Source organism: Anopheles coustani, chromosome 2 (assembly GCF_943734705.1).
Source record: "Anopheles coustani chromosome 2, idAnoCousDA_361_x.2, whole genome shotgun sequence".
Classification (NCBI taxonomy): Eukaryota; Metazoa; Arthropoda; class Insecta; order Diptera; family Culicidae; genus Anopheles; species Anopheles coustani.
In genome coordinates, this window is record NC_071289.1 from 35,267,261 (window position 1) to 35,279,167 (window position 11,907).

An 11,907-nucleotide genomic window follows, 5' to 3' on the forward strand; every position below is an offset into this window, starting at 1 on the left:
GGGCATTCATGCCGTTGTCCGGGGATCACTGCTCAAGGTTCCATCAGCCTTAATTCGAGGCATGTGAAACGCGATCGATCACGGAACCCTCGGAAAGCTGGAATGCACGGTATCCGAGGTTATGTCGGGAGTGATTCGTCAAAAGGCTAATCGGGATGCAATCAGACCTTCTCGAAATCGCAAATAACCCTTTCATTGAAACAAAACCCAAAAAAAAAGAAATAAACACCCTTCATGCACCACCCAGGAATAACTGCATCGTATGCTCACAACTCACTGCACTTGCAAGTGCACTAATCATTGCACTTATTTACACAAAATCGCTCGACGGCATTCCGGAGTGCCTTCAAACAACGGCTCCTTCCATGTCGTGGATTCGGTTTCGGGTCGTTCCGAAGGGTTGCGTGCTGGAAAGTTTCCTTGGATACACCTGGAAACACACGATAAGGTCGGGAAAAAGCAACACGACAACCTCCAGCAGGGGCAGTGCAAACTTCACGCTATGAACGGCGTTCTTGGATGGCGTTCCTTCATTGGCAGGAAGGTCGTGTGGATTTATGCAACCACTCGTTAGGCGGCACTGGCACTAACCACCAAGGAGCCGAGCTTGAACACACACGACGCCGACTTGCTTTCACGGAAAGGAAGCAATAAAGCGTACCCGCTTCCCGTCGTTGCTGTTTCCCATAATTATAACTTGATCCATAATGAAGAGTTACCTCGTGTCTTAACCTCCAGCTAGGAAGCGCTAGAATTAACAATGTTCACCATCTATTTCACCATGTTACTAAAAAGGTTGCAAGTCTGCGGCATAGTAGGCTTGGGAATGTTGTTTTCATTTAGCCGAAAGGAGTCGGAACTGCAACTTCCGTCTTTTCCAATCCTCGTTTTCAGGTTGATTAAAAGAGTGTTTTGAGCTGCCGCAAAAAGTGTTACCCCTTCCGTTAGTTCCCTTTTCCTGAACTCGGAGTTATACCCGTTGCTTAGAATAGCTGATACGGAGCGTTGATTCCAAGCAAGATGGTAAATTTTGGTGAATCCAGTATTCGTGTCGATGTCACGGATTGTACCTATGTTGGCGAGCCTCTTTCTGCAACTGCAATAACAACTCTTCCCGGCCATCCACAGGTTGTGCTCGCGAGCGTCAAAACGAAACATCTGTCGTCGGCGGAGACCACCTACCATCGGCACCAGAGCACTACGATCAAGAAGCACTACCGGGACTCCTATCGCGTGATGGGCGGGTTCGAGCAGCGTCCCTGGACTCCGACGAAGCGGCGCGGTCCGATCGCGGCGGAACACCGTGGCCCGGGGCCCCAGTACCTTCTACCACAGCTACTCGGTGAGTCACCGACTTCGGGCAGTCGAGCCGAGCGAGAGGCGATGCTGGTCGAAGCCGTTGCGCGTGGGTGACAAGCGAGTCTCGCACCATCGTCGGTTTCCTCCGGATCGTGGTCGTCATAAACCGCGTCGTCGAGAAGGTGGTCGATCGAATGCTCACGTCCACACACTTGGCACATGTCTCTTCCCCCCGAACTCGATGTGTCTCTCCGCATGCGGGTGCGGGTGCAGCCTGTGTAATGGTTCGATTCGAATTACGATCGATCAGTGGACACAGTGTTGTTCTTCCGCCAGCGTTGAGACCCTCTCCGAAGGCCACGTTCTTGACACGAGCCAGCCGGTACCACACCGCGATGTGGTGGGTGTTTGCGTTGAGGAAGAAACCCTCACCAATCACCGCCCGCCATCGATGACGATGATGATGGACGAATAGAACAACAAGCAAAGTGCGCAATAATACCCCTTGCAATCTCGTCGATCTTGACGAAAAAGTTCCACATTACCTTTTAAGGCGATGCGCGGCCAGTGCGGATGTCGCGCTCACGCAAAGATCCGTTCCAAACGATGACGACGTCGACACACAGACGCACCCGCTTCCCGTTCGTGATAAATATTTATTTTCGCACCAAATGCAAAGGCACACTCAGTCCCCTCCAAACGAGTGGCTCTTGGAAGTTGTGAAAATAAGTCCAGCTTAGGGCACAACTCGGTGATACTGAGGATGGCGACTGGGATTTGCGCCCACACGCCGGAACAGCATCATCTGCTCGGTGTTGAACGAAACGGCTAACCCGTTTAATAGGCCATTGGGACTTGGCTGGCCGAAAAAGGGAAATAAAACGGTGTGCGGGTGTTACGCCACTACCGGACGATCCCCATCGCTCTCGAAACCATAGTTAGCCTTAGTTCTCACCACACGCGAACGATTCCTCCTCCGTTTTAGGTACGAAAGTGGTCGACTCGAAAAGGCAAGCCGCGCCCGCCTACAGCTTCGGACAGCGGCACAAACCGCGCACGGAATCGTTCAGCCCGGGCCCGCTGTACAACATCACCGGGCTGGGCTGCAAGGGCAAGGATGCACCGCCAGCCTACTGCCTCCAGAGCCGGCCGAAGGAGATCCCGAAGTACCTGACGCCCGCGCCGGGCGAGTACAACATCGAGAAGGCCGACAAGATGCTGGTAAAGTCGGCCCCGAAGTACACGTTCGGCGTGAAGAAGCCACCTAACCCGACCAGCCAGACGCCAGGTACCGTGGACACTTTCCGTGTTGCGTTGGGTTTATTTTGCCATGCGGCTTCCCGCATGTCTTGTGCTTTTTTATGGCGGCGAGATGGGTTTGCCCCAGCGTTCCTATCTTTCATCTTCATTGCATCTTCAACGTCACCCGAAAGGTCATCTTGGTGTAACCACTTGTCAAAGGGTTTTGGCAACCTCAAACCGACACGATCATTATTATCATACTCTACTCATCCATTAATGCTAGTGCATCCCTCAGAAGCCATAATTAAAATCTTCACAGACCCACATGCTCTCGAAGCTCGCCACCACCATCACCATCATCATCAACACCATTCTCATCCCATCGCCGTCGCCACCAACAACATCGTCATCCGGTCGTACACGAATCATTCATCCCGACCAAACACACTCCTCCCGCGACCCAAAACAGCCTCAAAAAGTCAGAACAGAGAACTAGATAACACTATCGCAGTGGACAGGTGAACTCTATTGGATTTGTGCAGCATTTATGGTTTCCGGTTTTGGATTTGGTAGCGCTAGCTTGGTTTTTCGTTGTAACCAACGTTGTAGAGTAGAGTTTTTGTAGCTGCTTTAAAATATACAATCCCCGGTAGAAGCGTGGTGCCCTCGCACTGAAACTGTTTGAAGGTTTGATTTGGAAGGATTTTTATGCACCGAAATACACAAACGGACACATACACATCCAGGGGAATCGGGAATCCGGGTGAAGGGAATTGGAGAACAGTTAACGAAACCGTCTCTGGACGCGTGGCGAATACTAATCACATTGCATTGCGATCACTTTCTTCGCTGAAGTCTAACAAACTGGCATTGCTGAGTTAACCAACACCAACCCAAAAACAAGCAAACACAGAACTCTGCTCCACACTTTCCCTGCGTAAACGAAAACAAAACGAAACCAAGAAACGAACACCAAAACAACACGTGCCAATATCTTTTAGCTCCCGGGGACTATAAGCCGGAACGAGTAGTGTTAGATAGTGCGCCCAAGTTCTCGTTCGGAATCAAGACCGAGAGCAAGATACGGAGTGAAACGCCTGGTATGTATCTATCTTGTACACGGTGGTTCTTTCTTTCTTTCACGGTTTTGCTTGTTTACTCCCGAAACAGCGCCCGGTACGTACTCGCCGGAAAAGGTACTGAAAGACAAATCGCCAAAGTACAGCTTCGGACTGAAGGTGATACCGGAGAAGATTGAAGAAACGCCCGGTAAGTACTCGTTGGAAGCGGCTTTTGGGCTGGTAATAACTCATGTCCTTCCAACTCTGTTCAGCTCCCGGCGCATATCAACCTGAAAAGGCGCTAGCCTTGGACAAGAAGCCGGCGTACAGCTTTGGGCTGAAGACGATCATGGAGAAGCCGAACAACACGCCAGCACCGGGAGCGTACGAGCCGGAAAAGGTTAAGCTGAACGCTACGCCGTCGTACAGCTTCGGTATACGGCCTTCGATCGAGAAGCCCAACGCAAATCCTGGTAAGGAAGTCAGTGCAGGATCCAGAAGACGAGATAACTGCACCACGTCACACGTATGATAGTGCTTAATTTCATGTTCTTTGTTTTTCTTCTTTTTGTGTTTTCCATTTTCATGCCTTACTTCATCTCCGACATACGCACGTGCCAAACCTTGCATTATGCATCACCCGCGCTTTTCATCCCGCCAGCACCGGGCGCTTACGAGCCGGAAAAGGCGAAGAAGCTGATCGATCACTCACCCGCATTCGCATTCGGCATGCGCATCAATCACGATAAGCCTAGCTGTACGCCTGCGCCCTCGGCGTACCAGGTAGAGAAGGTGAACCTCGATCATCAGCCCGCGTACAGCTTCGGCTTGCGCACGAACGTGGCGAAACCGCAGGCGACGCCGGCCCCCGGTGCATACTCGCCGGAGAAGGCGAACCTGGACGGTACGCCCAAGTACAGCTTCGGCATCCGCCCGACAATCGACCGGCCGGACAATGTCCCCGCGCCGGGTGCGTACTCTCCCGAGAAGGCCAAAGTAGACAGTAGTCCCGCGTACAGCTTCGGAGTGCGTGGCAAGGCGGAGAAACCCAGTGCCAACCCCGGACCGGGAACGTACGATGCGGACAAATCGCACGATTCGTTCGCCCCGGCGTACTCGTTCGGACTGCGGCCGGAAGTAGGCAAACCGGACACTATTCCCGGACCGGGTGCATACAATGCCGACCGGGTCGATCATACCACACCGGCGTATTCGTTTGGTCTGCGGACGAACACGGACAAGATCGATCGTGTTCCTGGACCGGGGGCATACGATGCGGATAAGTCCCACGATACGTTCGCACCGGCGTACTCGTTCGGAGTTAGACCGAACCTGGATAAACCGAACGCGATCCCTGGACCGGGGGCGTACGATGCGGATAAGTCACATGACAAGTCCTCTCCGGCCTATTCATTCGGGGTAAGGACGAACGTTGGGAAACCGAACGCGGTTCCTGGTCCCGGTGCGTACGACTCCGATAAGGTGGATAAGTCCTCGCCGGCATACTCGTTCGGTGTAAGAACTAATTTGGATAAACCGAATGCAATCCCCGGACCCGGTGCGTACGATTCCGACAAGGTGGATAAGTCCTCGCCGGCATACTCGTTTGGTGTGAAGTCAAATTTGGACAAGCCGAACGCAATTCCCGGCCCGGGTGCGTACGATGCGGACAAAGCAGTCGACAAGTCAGCTCCAGCGTACTCCTTTGGAGTGAAGCCAAACCTCGACAAACCGAACGCAGTTCCCGGCCCGGGCGCGTACGACGCTGACAAGCTGATCGACAAATCAACTCCGGCGTACTCGTTCGGTGTGAAGACGAACGTAGAGAAACCGAGCGTGGTGCCCGGTCCGGGAGCGTACGACTCCGACAAGGTGGTCGATAAGTCCTCACCGGCGTACTCGTTCGGTGTGAAGACGAACGTGGAGAAACCAAACGCAATCCCCGGTCCGGGTGCGTACGACTCCGACAAGGTGCTGGATAAGTCCACACCTGCCTACTCGTTCGGAGTGAAGACAAACGTGGAGAAGCCTAGCACCATCCCCGGTCCGGGTGCTTACGATGCGGATAAAGTGATCGACAAAACATCCCCGGCGTACTCGTTCGGTGTGAAGACGAACGTCGAAAAACCCAGTGCCATACCCGGCCCGGGAGCGTACGATAACGACAAGGTACACGACTCGACCACCCCGGCGTACACGTTCGGTGCGAAACCAGCTTCGACGAAGTCGTTCCCAACGCCCGCACCAGGCACTTACAGTCCCGAGAAGTACACCTTCCACAATCCGGCCTACACGTTCGGTGTGCGGCCCAACATCGACAAGATCGACGTCATTCCAGCGCCGGGTGCGTATAATCCGGAGACGGTACAGCAACACACCAGCCCTGCGTATACGTTCGGCGTACGGCCCGTAATCGATAAGGTGGACACAACGCCAGCACCTGGCACGTACTCGGTGGAGAAGGTGAAACTGGACCACTCACCGGCGTATCCGTTCGGTATCAAAGTGAACCGCGAGAAACCGAACGAAGTTCCAGGTATGTTGAGGGTTCTCCTGTAGAATGGTAGCATGACAGATAACGATAGACGTAGGAAGTAGTTAAGGATAGCGAATCAAAAGTAGAAATAATTGAATCAATCAAAGATGCTTGAACTTCATGGTATTGTAGAATTTGGAAAAAAAATTTCTTAACAGGCGTTTATTAAATTTCTCATGTTTTTGACTAGGTGAAAGCACTTTATTACACCCCAAACGATCCTCCCAAGAGTTGAAGTACTTAAAACAAATGTTATGTATTCACAGCGCCCGGTGCGTACAATCCAGATAAGGTGAAGCTCGATCACTCGCCAGCCTATAGTTTCGGTATAAAGCACAAAGGTGAAACACTGCGGGATACACCGGGTAAGTTGGAAGTGAACCACGGTTAAATGTTGTCTCTCCATACATCGGTAGCGTTTACAATCTGTATTCCACTTCCAGCACCTTCGGCGTACCAGCCGGAAAAGTGCCGCACTGACTGCGCGCCGGCATACAGCTTCGGCGTGAAGGTAAATCACGAAACGATCACACACGAAGGCCCAGGTAATGCTTTTTATACGCTTCTCACGGAACCCGCTGTTGCGTTGTGTGTGTTGCGCATGGCGAATGTCGCACTGCAGCATCCCACAATCTGGCGAACCCTCAGTTCCCCAAGCGCATGTTCAGTTTGTCTTATGGTCGTATCGTTTCCGTTATTTGTTCTTTTCCCCTCCACATATCATTTTCGGTTCGTCGCGCCGCTCATCTGCTATGCTTGTGTTCCTGCCTGTATGTTATGTTATCTTCCCAACTTCACGTGTGATTTGACTGCTAGTTGTGGTGAACGGTGGCGAGTCGACGGCCGTATCCACCTCCAGGTCGGTGGTGATCGCCAACGGAACCGTTGCCAACGCCGCTAGTAACCATCGCAGCAGTAGCAATAGCACAACCACAACCAGCACAACCGGTGCGGTACAGAATGGACGCGATGGTGAGAGCAGCGTCACGACCAAGACGGTCACCACCACGCACACGACCGGTGGCATGAAGGTGATCCGCGAACGGAAGACCACCACCGAGGAGCGTTCTTCGGCATCGGTCGAAGCGATCGGCGAAGGGCTGGTGCCGAACTGCATCGCCGGAGTGAAGCAGCTCGCTAACGTCCAGCATCAGCGCATGGTTTGCACCGGACACTTCCGGGCCTAAAAGGGACACGCAGTCTCAAAGGCATTGGATGCACACGATTCCATTCCTCTTGTTTACTACTGTAGCACGTTTGTCTTTAGGCATTAGTTTGTAGTTCCGTTGCCTTTGGTGTTGAGTTGGGCTTCTAGTGCCCACTCTCCCACTGTAGTCCTTTGCAGGTTTGCGAATGCTTTCGTTTGCCGTTTATGGCCGCTTACTTTCATTTTTGTTCGCTAGGGCTGAGGCCGTCCGTACCGCATGAGTATGTGCCGCCCCGTTCATCTGTAACTGTTCTGTGTTGATCTAGTTCTCAAAAAAAAAAGGCTTGCCTTCTGGCCTCAAAAAAGGAAGGCTTTTTGTGCGGGGGAGGTAGTTTGGTCGGTCTATAAATATGCGATACGATTAGCTGTCGATTGGGTTCTCACAGCCCATTTGGGGAACGCAAACAGCACAACAGCCTGACTCGTTTGTTTCATTTACTTTTATCATGCTGCTGCTGTATCGTGTAAAACACACACACACACCAACCGAAAACTCCAAATCTCAGCCCCGAACGAATACCACATCCCGAATGTGCTCGGTTCGAGCAAGGAAGGCCCGATCCGTTCGGCCCCCGCGTATACAATCACCGGCCGGCAAAAGCAGACTCTTCCTGAGTGCATTGGGTTCCCCGGTCCCGGTCACTACGATGCGAAGATCGATCCGCTGGTAAGACGGGCGCCGATGTTCTCGATGGCCACCCGCTTCCGGCGGCCGACGGACGAAGCGCTCAAGCCGGGCCCGGCGGCACACTATCCGGAAAAGGTATGGTTGCTTTCCGTCGCGTGCGGACTGTCGCCGCTTTTTCTTAACCATTCCCTACGTGTGTGTTTGTCCTGTATTTCTTATCTTTCCTCTGTACATCGGCAATATCGTTTTCATTTCTTCGTTTTGTTTATGCATGTGCCATCCTTCATCGTTTCGTCATCATTTACGTCCACATCTTTCGTTTTGGGTGAACTATCCCCCCAGGGCTTGGGTGTGTTCCGAAATGGACCGGCCTATTCCTTTTCCATCCGGCACTCGGACTATCTGTCCCAGAAGGCTCCTAAATATGTGAACAGTCTTAAGACCTGTTATTGGACTTGAAAATCCCGAACAGTTCCTTGAAGGTGTTGAAAACTAAATTTTAGTCTCATAAATCCATTTTTTATAAACAATTCGTTATGTTCTTTTTTTTGCTTTACGCATTTCGTGTCTTGCTTTCCTTCACAATACGCTTGCGATCGTGGTGATCGTCTCCAATCATCCAAACCATTCCGATCATGATCACGTCACACCGAGCAGATCAACCTGGGCCATGTACCGTCCTACAGCTTCGGCATCAAGCACTCGGAGTACCTGGGAGATTTTCCGGAGCCTCCTCGCTTCCGCAATCAGCTCGTTATCTAAGAAACAGGAACGTCCGGCATGTGTGTGTGTGAGTGACATCAGCTACAAGCACGTATTATGAGTGCTTGTGTTCCGGATGTTTAAGAGGACAGAAGAGGCCACTACTGCAGACGGTTGTATCTAAGGATCAGGTAGCTTTCCGTGGACTGAACTGATGGTCTTCGAGGTGGATACATTGTCTTGCCAGGGTAAACCGAAACAGACGAAACTCAACCGTTACTTTGGATGGTTGGATAGGAGAAGATGCTTTATTTTCTTTCGTGAAACCGTATGCCTTTCTTCGACAGAACTGACTAATTCCACGCTGCCAGCTCCAGTTACAAGCGATAGGATTAGAAATCAAACCTTATTGATGATAACTAACTTTCTATGGATGAGAAATTAAAAATAAAAGAGAAAACACCGTGAAAGAAAAAAGAGAAGCCAACGTCGCATATCGAAGATTACTCGAAACGATCCGAAGCTAGAAATCGTTCACACGAACGAAAACAGTTTGATACATTTTAGGCAAACCGGTAAGTCATTCCTTCAACGATGAATCTCGATGGTCACTGCTTTAGGTACGATTTATAGCGGATATATCATTTACGATTTATTATGGATAAGCACTGTAGAAGATTTATTAATTTATGCATAACTAACTCCCAACAAACTTTGAGTGGAAAAAGTTCCGAACCGAAAACAACCATGTATATCGATACCACTTATCAGTTAGCCAACAGCTGGCTGTTACGTACCCCGAAACTACATTATTCGAACGCATTTGATTGTTTATACTTCGGTTGATAAGCCGAGTGTGCAATAAGTCGCATTTGTACAGGCAAATTTTATTCGCCTCAGTTCAGTCTGCGATCAGCTACGAGAAGGTTGCCCTAGTGCACGTTTTCGAAAGATGATCGTTTTCATTTTAGACATGTTGATTTTAACTGCTTCTGCTCGGGATGGTAAATACCTAAACGTACGTACGAACTAGCAGTGGGTAATGGAAAATGTCCTCGTAGCGAATTACGTCACCGAGTATATGCTGCAGTACGATCGGCAAATGCAGTCACCTACGATTGAACCGTACGTCAAGCAGTACACGCTGGACAAAGGCGCTGGGTCGGAATCGTTGCGGTGCGTTTCGTCGAGCCCGATAAGCTGGTATCGTGAGGAAAATTCCCCTTGGGTAAGCGCACACATTAGTTTGGGGATGATCAACCAAGCAGCATGAGTGTACGTTATCGCACTTTCAGACGTCTACCGTACTGGCAGCATGCAGCGAACCGAATCAATCCCACGGTTCGCACTGTGCGTCGATTACGTTTACAAACGCGTCCATCTGGCAGGTCGGACGGTACTACTGTGCGAAGGATGCTGAAGTGCGAAAATACCGGGAGCAGTACGGATGGATCAACGACGATGTGTTCCGCCTACATTTGGGCGATCTCGAAGCCGAGTTTCATGCTACTTCGTTCTATCTGTTCGTGGACGATCCCGAGCAGCCGCTAGTGCCCGGGAACAGCATAATTTCCATCGGTCACGTGTTGCACATACCCTGTAAGCCAACATCTTCTCGAGCTGAGATAGATTTGATTGGTATGGATGTGAGTATGGTAACGTCTGTAGGATAATTGTTCGGGGGAAATCCAACGGATTCCTACCATTCCAGGGACATCCCGTGAAAGGCGTTTACAGCAGTACGGATGGAGTGACAATTTCCAGTGGACCGTATACTTATCATAGCCGATTCTTCTGCCGGGATCACTTTGATAAACAGCATGAACTCGTTTTTAAAAATAGATCTGATGGTGCGTGCAAAAAATTGCCGACGCAAAATGTTGACCGACTTGACACATTGATTAGACAAATTGAACTTAACAAATTGATTGTAATTGCAGTATTTGAAGGGAAACCACATTATTCGAGCACTGACAAGCACGTTGTTATGTTTCAACCAAAATTCGGAATATATCTTAAACGAAAGCTAGATTCCAAGGTATTATTCCCCGAATGGCTACCGGCACATCTTAAGTTATTACAGTCGATTGTATTTCAGGTAACAGCTACGTATAATGTTGTTCCATCCGGTACAAGGGTACATCTTGTATGTGGCTCTGGCTTAGAAATTCAGAATCTGACTATTTTTCCCGCCGCGTTGAACGCCGAAAAGGTATGACATATTTCGCAACAGATTTATGAACGGCATACTGATACATAACGTCCATTATAGGCAAATGGAACGGTGAATAGGTTACTGTCAAAGAAATTTATATCAACAATAACTAGAATGGGACATGCCGCCATCAAAGAGTTGGTTATTGAACCAACGAAAGTTGAACATTCAGGAACTTATCGATGTGAAACGCCAAAACGCTCGCATTCAAACATTACCTACTTTAGTAGCTTAAAGTTGTACGTTTTGAATTCGACGGCAGATTTAATCTACTTCTTGGAGGGAAACACCAATGCCACGACCATCCGACTACAAAAGGAGTCTCGGACCGGTGGTCAATATACCGTCGCTAGCAAACCGGTAACCATTGCGTTCAACTACGAGTATTACTCGGAGAAAGTCAACTGCTCGTGGTTTCGGGATGGAACACCAACTGAAGCACTATGTGGAAACTGTACCGAGCAGTACGAGATCCAACGTAAGGGGAATCGTATATCACTGACCATCCTCCGCCCATCCATATGGGAGAGTGGACGGTATACGGTCGAGTGTCGTTTGAGCAATGGAATCAAACGCAACACCAGTCGGGACGTATTCATCGAAGGTGAGTTTCGTAAAACGATTTAAATACAGGTATTGCAAGTTATTCTAATTGTTTGTTCGGGTGTTATAAGGTGATTGGGAGGTAGCGATGTCTCCGAAGCGTGTTGAAATGGTATCGTCGGATCCCGTTGAGTTCGTGTGTCGTAGTCGTGGCGTTGATAGCCCAACGTTTCAACTTTACTTCATCGAGTGTGACTATCAAACTTGGGACAAGTGCAGAGACACTGGCGACAAGGAACAACTTGAAACGGTAAGACAAAAATTAGGATGAATTCAATCAAATGCCATCAATGTAAACACATATTTTATTCATTGCAGATAAGCAACTCTAAGCACCGTACAGCGTTCGAAGTGTACCATGTGTTTGTGATAACTCCCAAAGAGTTTGGAATTGTGGTGTGTGAGGTTCTTTCA

General features: G+C 49.9%; 2 protein-coding genes across 2 annotated transcripts; both read left to right on the forward strand.

The window, feature by feature from the left end:
- The first annotated feature begins 1,184 nt into the window (after positions 1-1,184).
- LOC131266330 (uncharacterized) lies at positions 1,185-7,699 on the forward strand. The gene is made up of 9 exons (XM_058268800.1): positions 1,185-1,342; positions 2,285-2,587; positions 3,543-3,641; positions 3,712-3,810; positions 3,875-4,075; positions 4,264-6,138; positions 6,405-6,503; positions 6,582-6,683; positions 6,955-7,699. Exons 1-9 carry the CDS (start codon positions 1,237-1,239, stop codon positions 7,323-7,325), a joined length of 3,255 nt encoding a protein of 1,084 aa, XP_058124783.1. The 5' UTR covers positions 1,185-1,236; the 3' UTR covers positions 7,326-7,699.
- A 79-nt stretch (positions 7,700-7,778) lies between these two features.
- Positions 7,779-9,136, forward strand: LOC131264292 (outer dense fiber protein 3-like; the record flags this gene model as incomplete). The annotated part of the gene is made up of 2 exons (XM_058266573.1): positions 7,779-8,108; positions 8,631-9,136. Coding segments are annotated over 2 exons (435 nt in total), but the record flags the coding sequence as incomplete, so codon positions are not given.
- Positions 9,137-11,907: the final 2,771 nt, after the last annotated feature.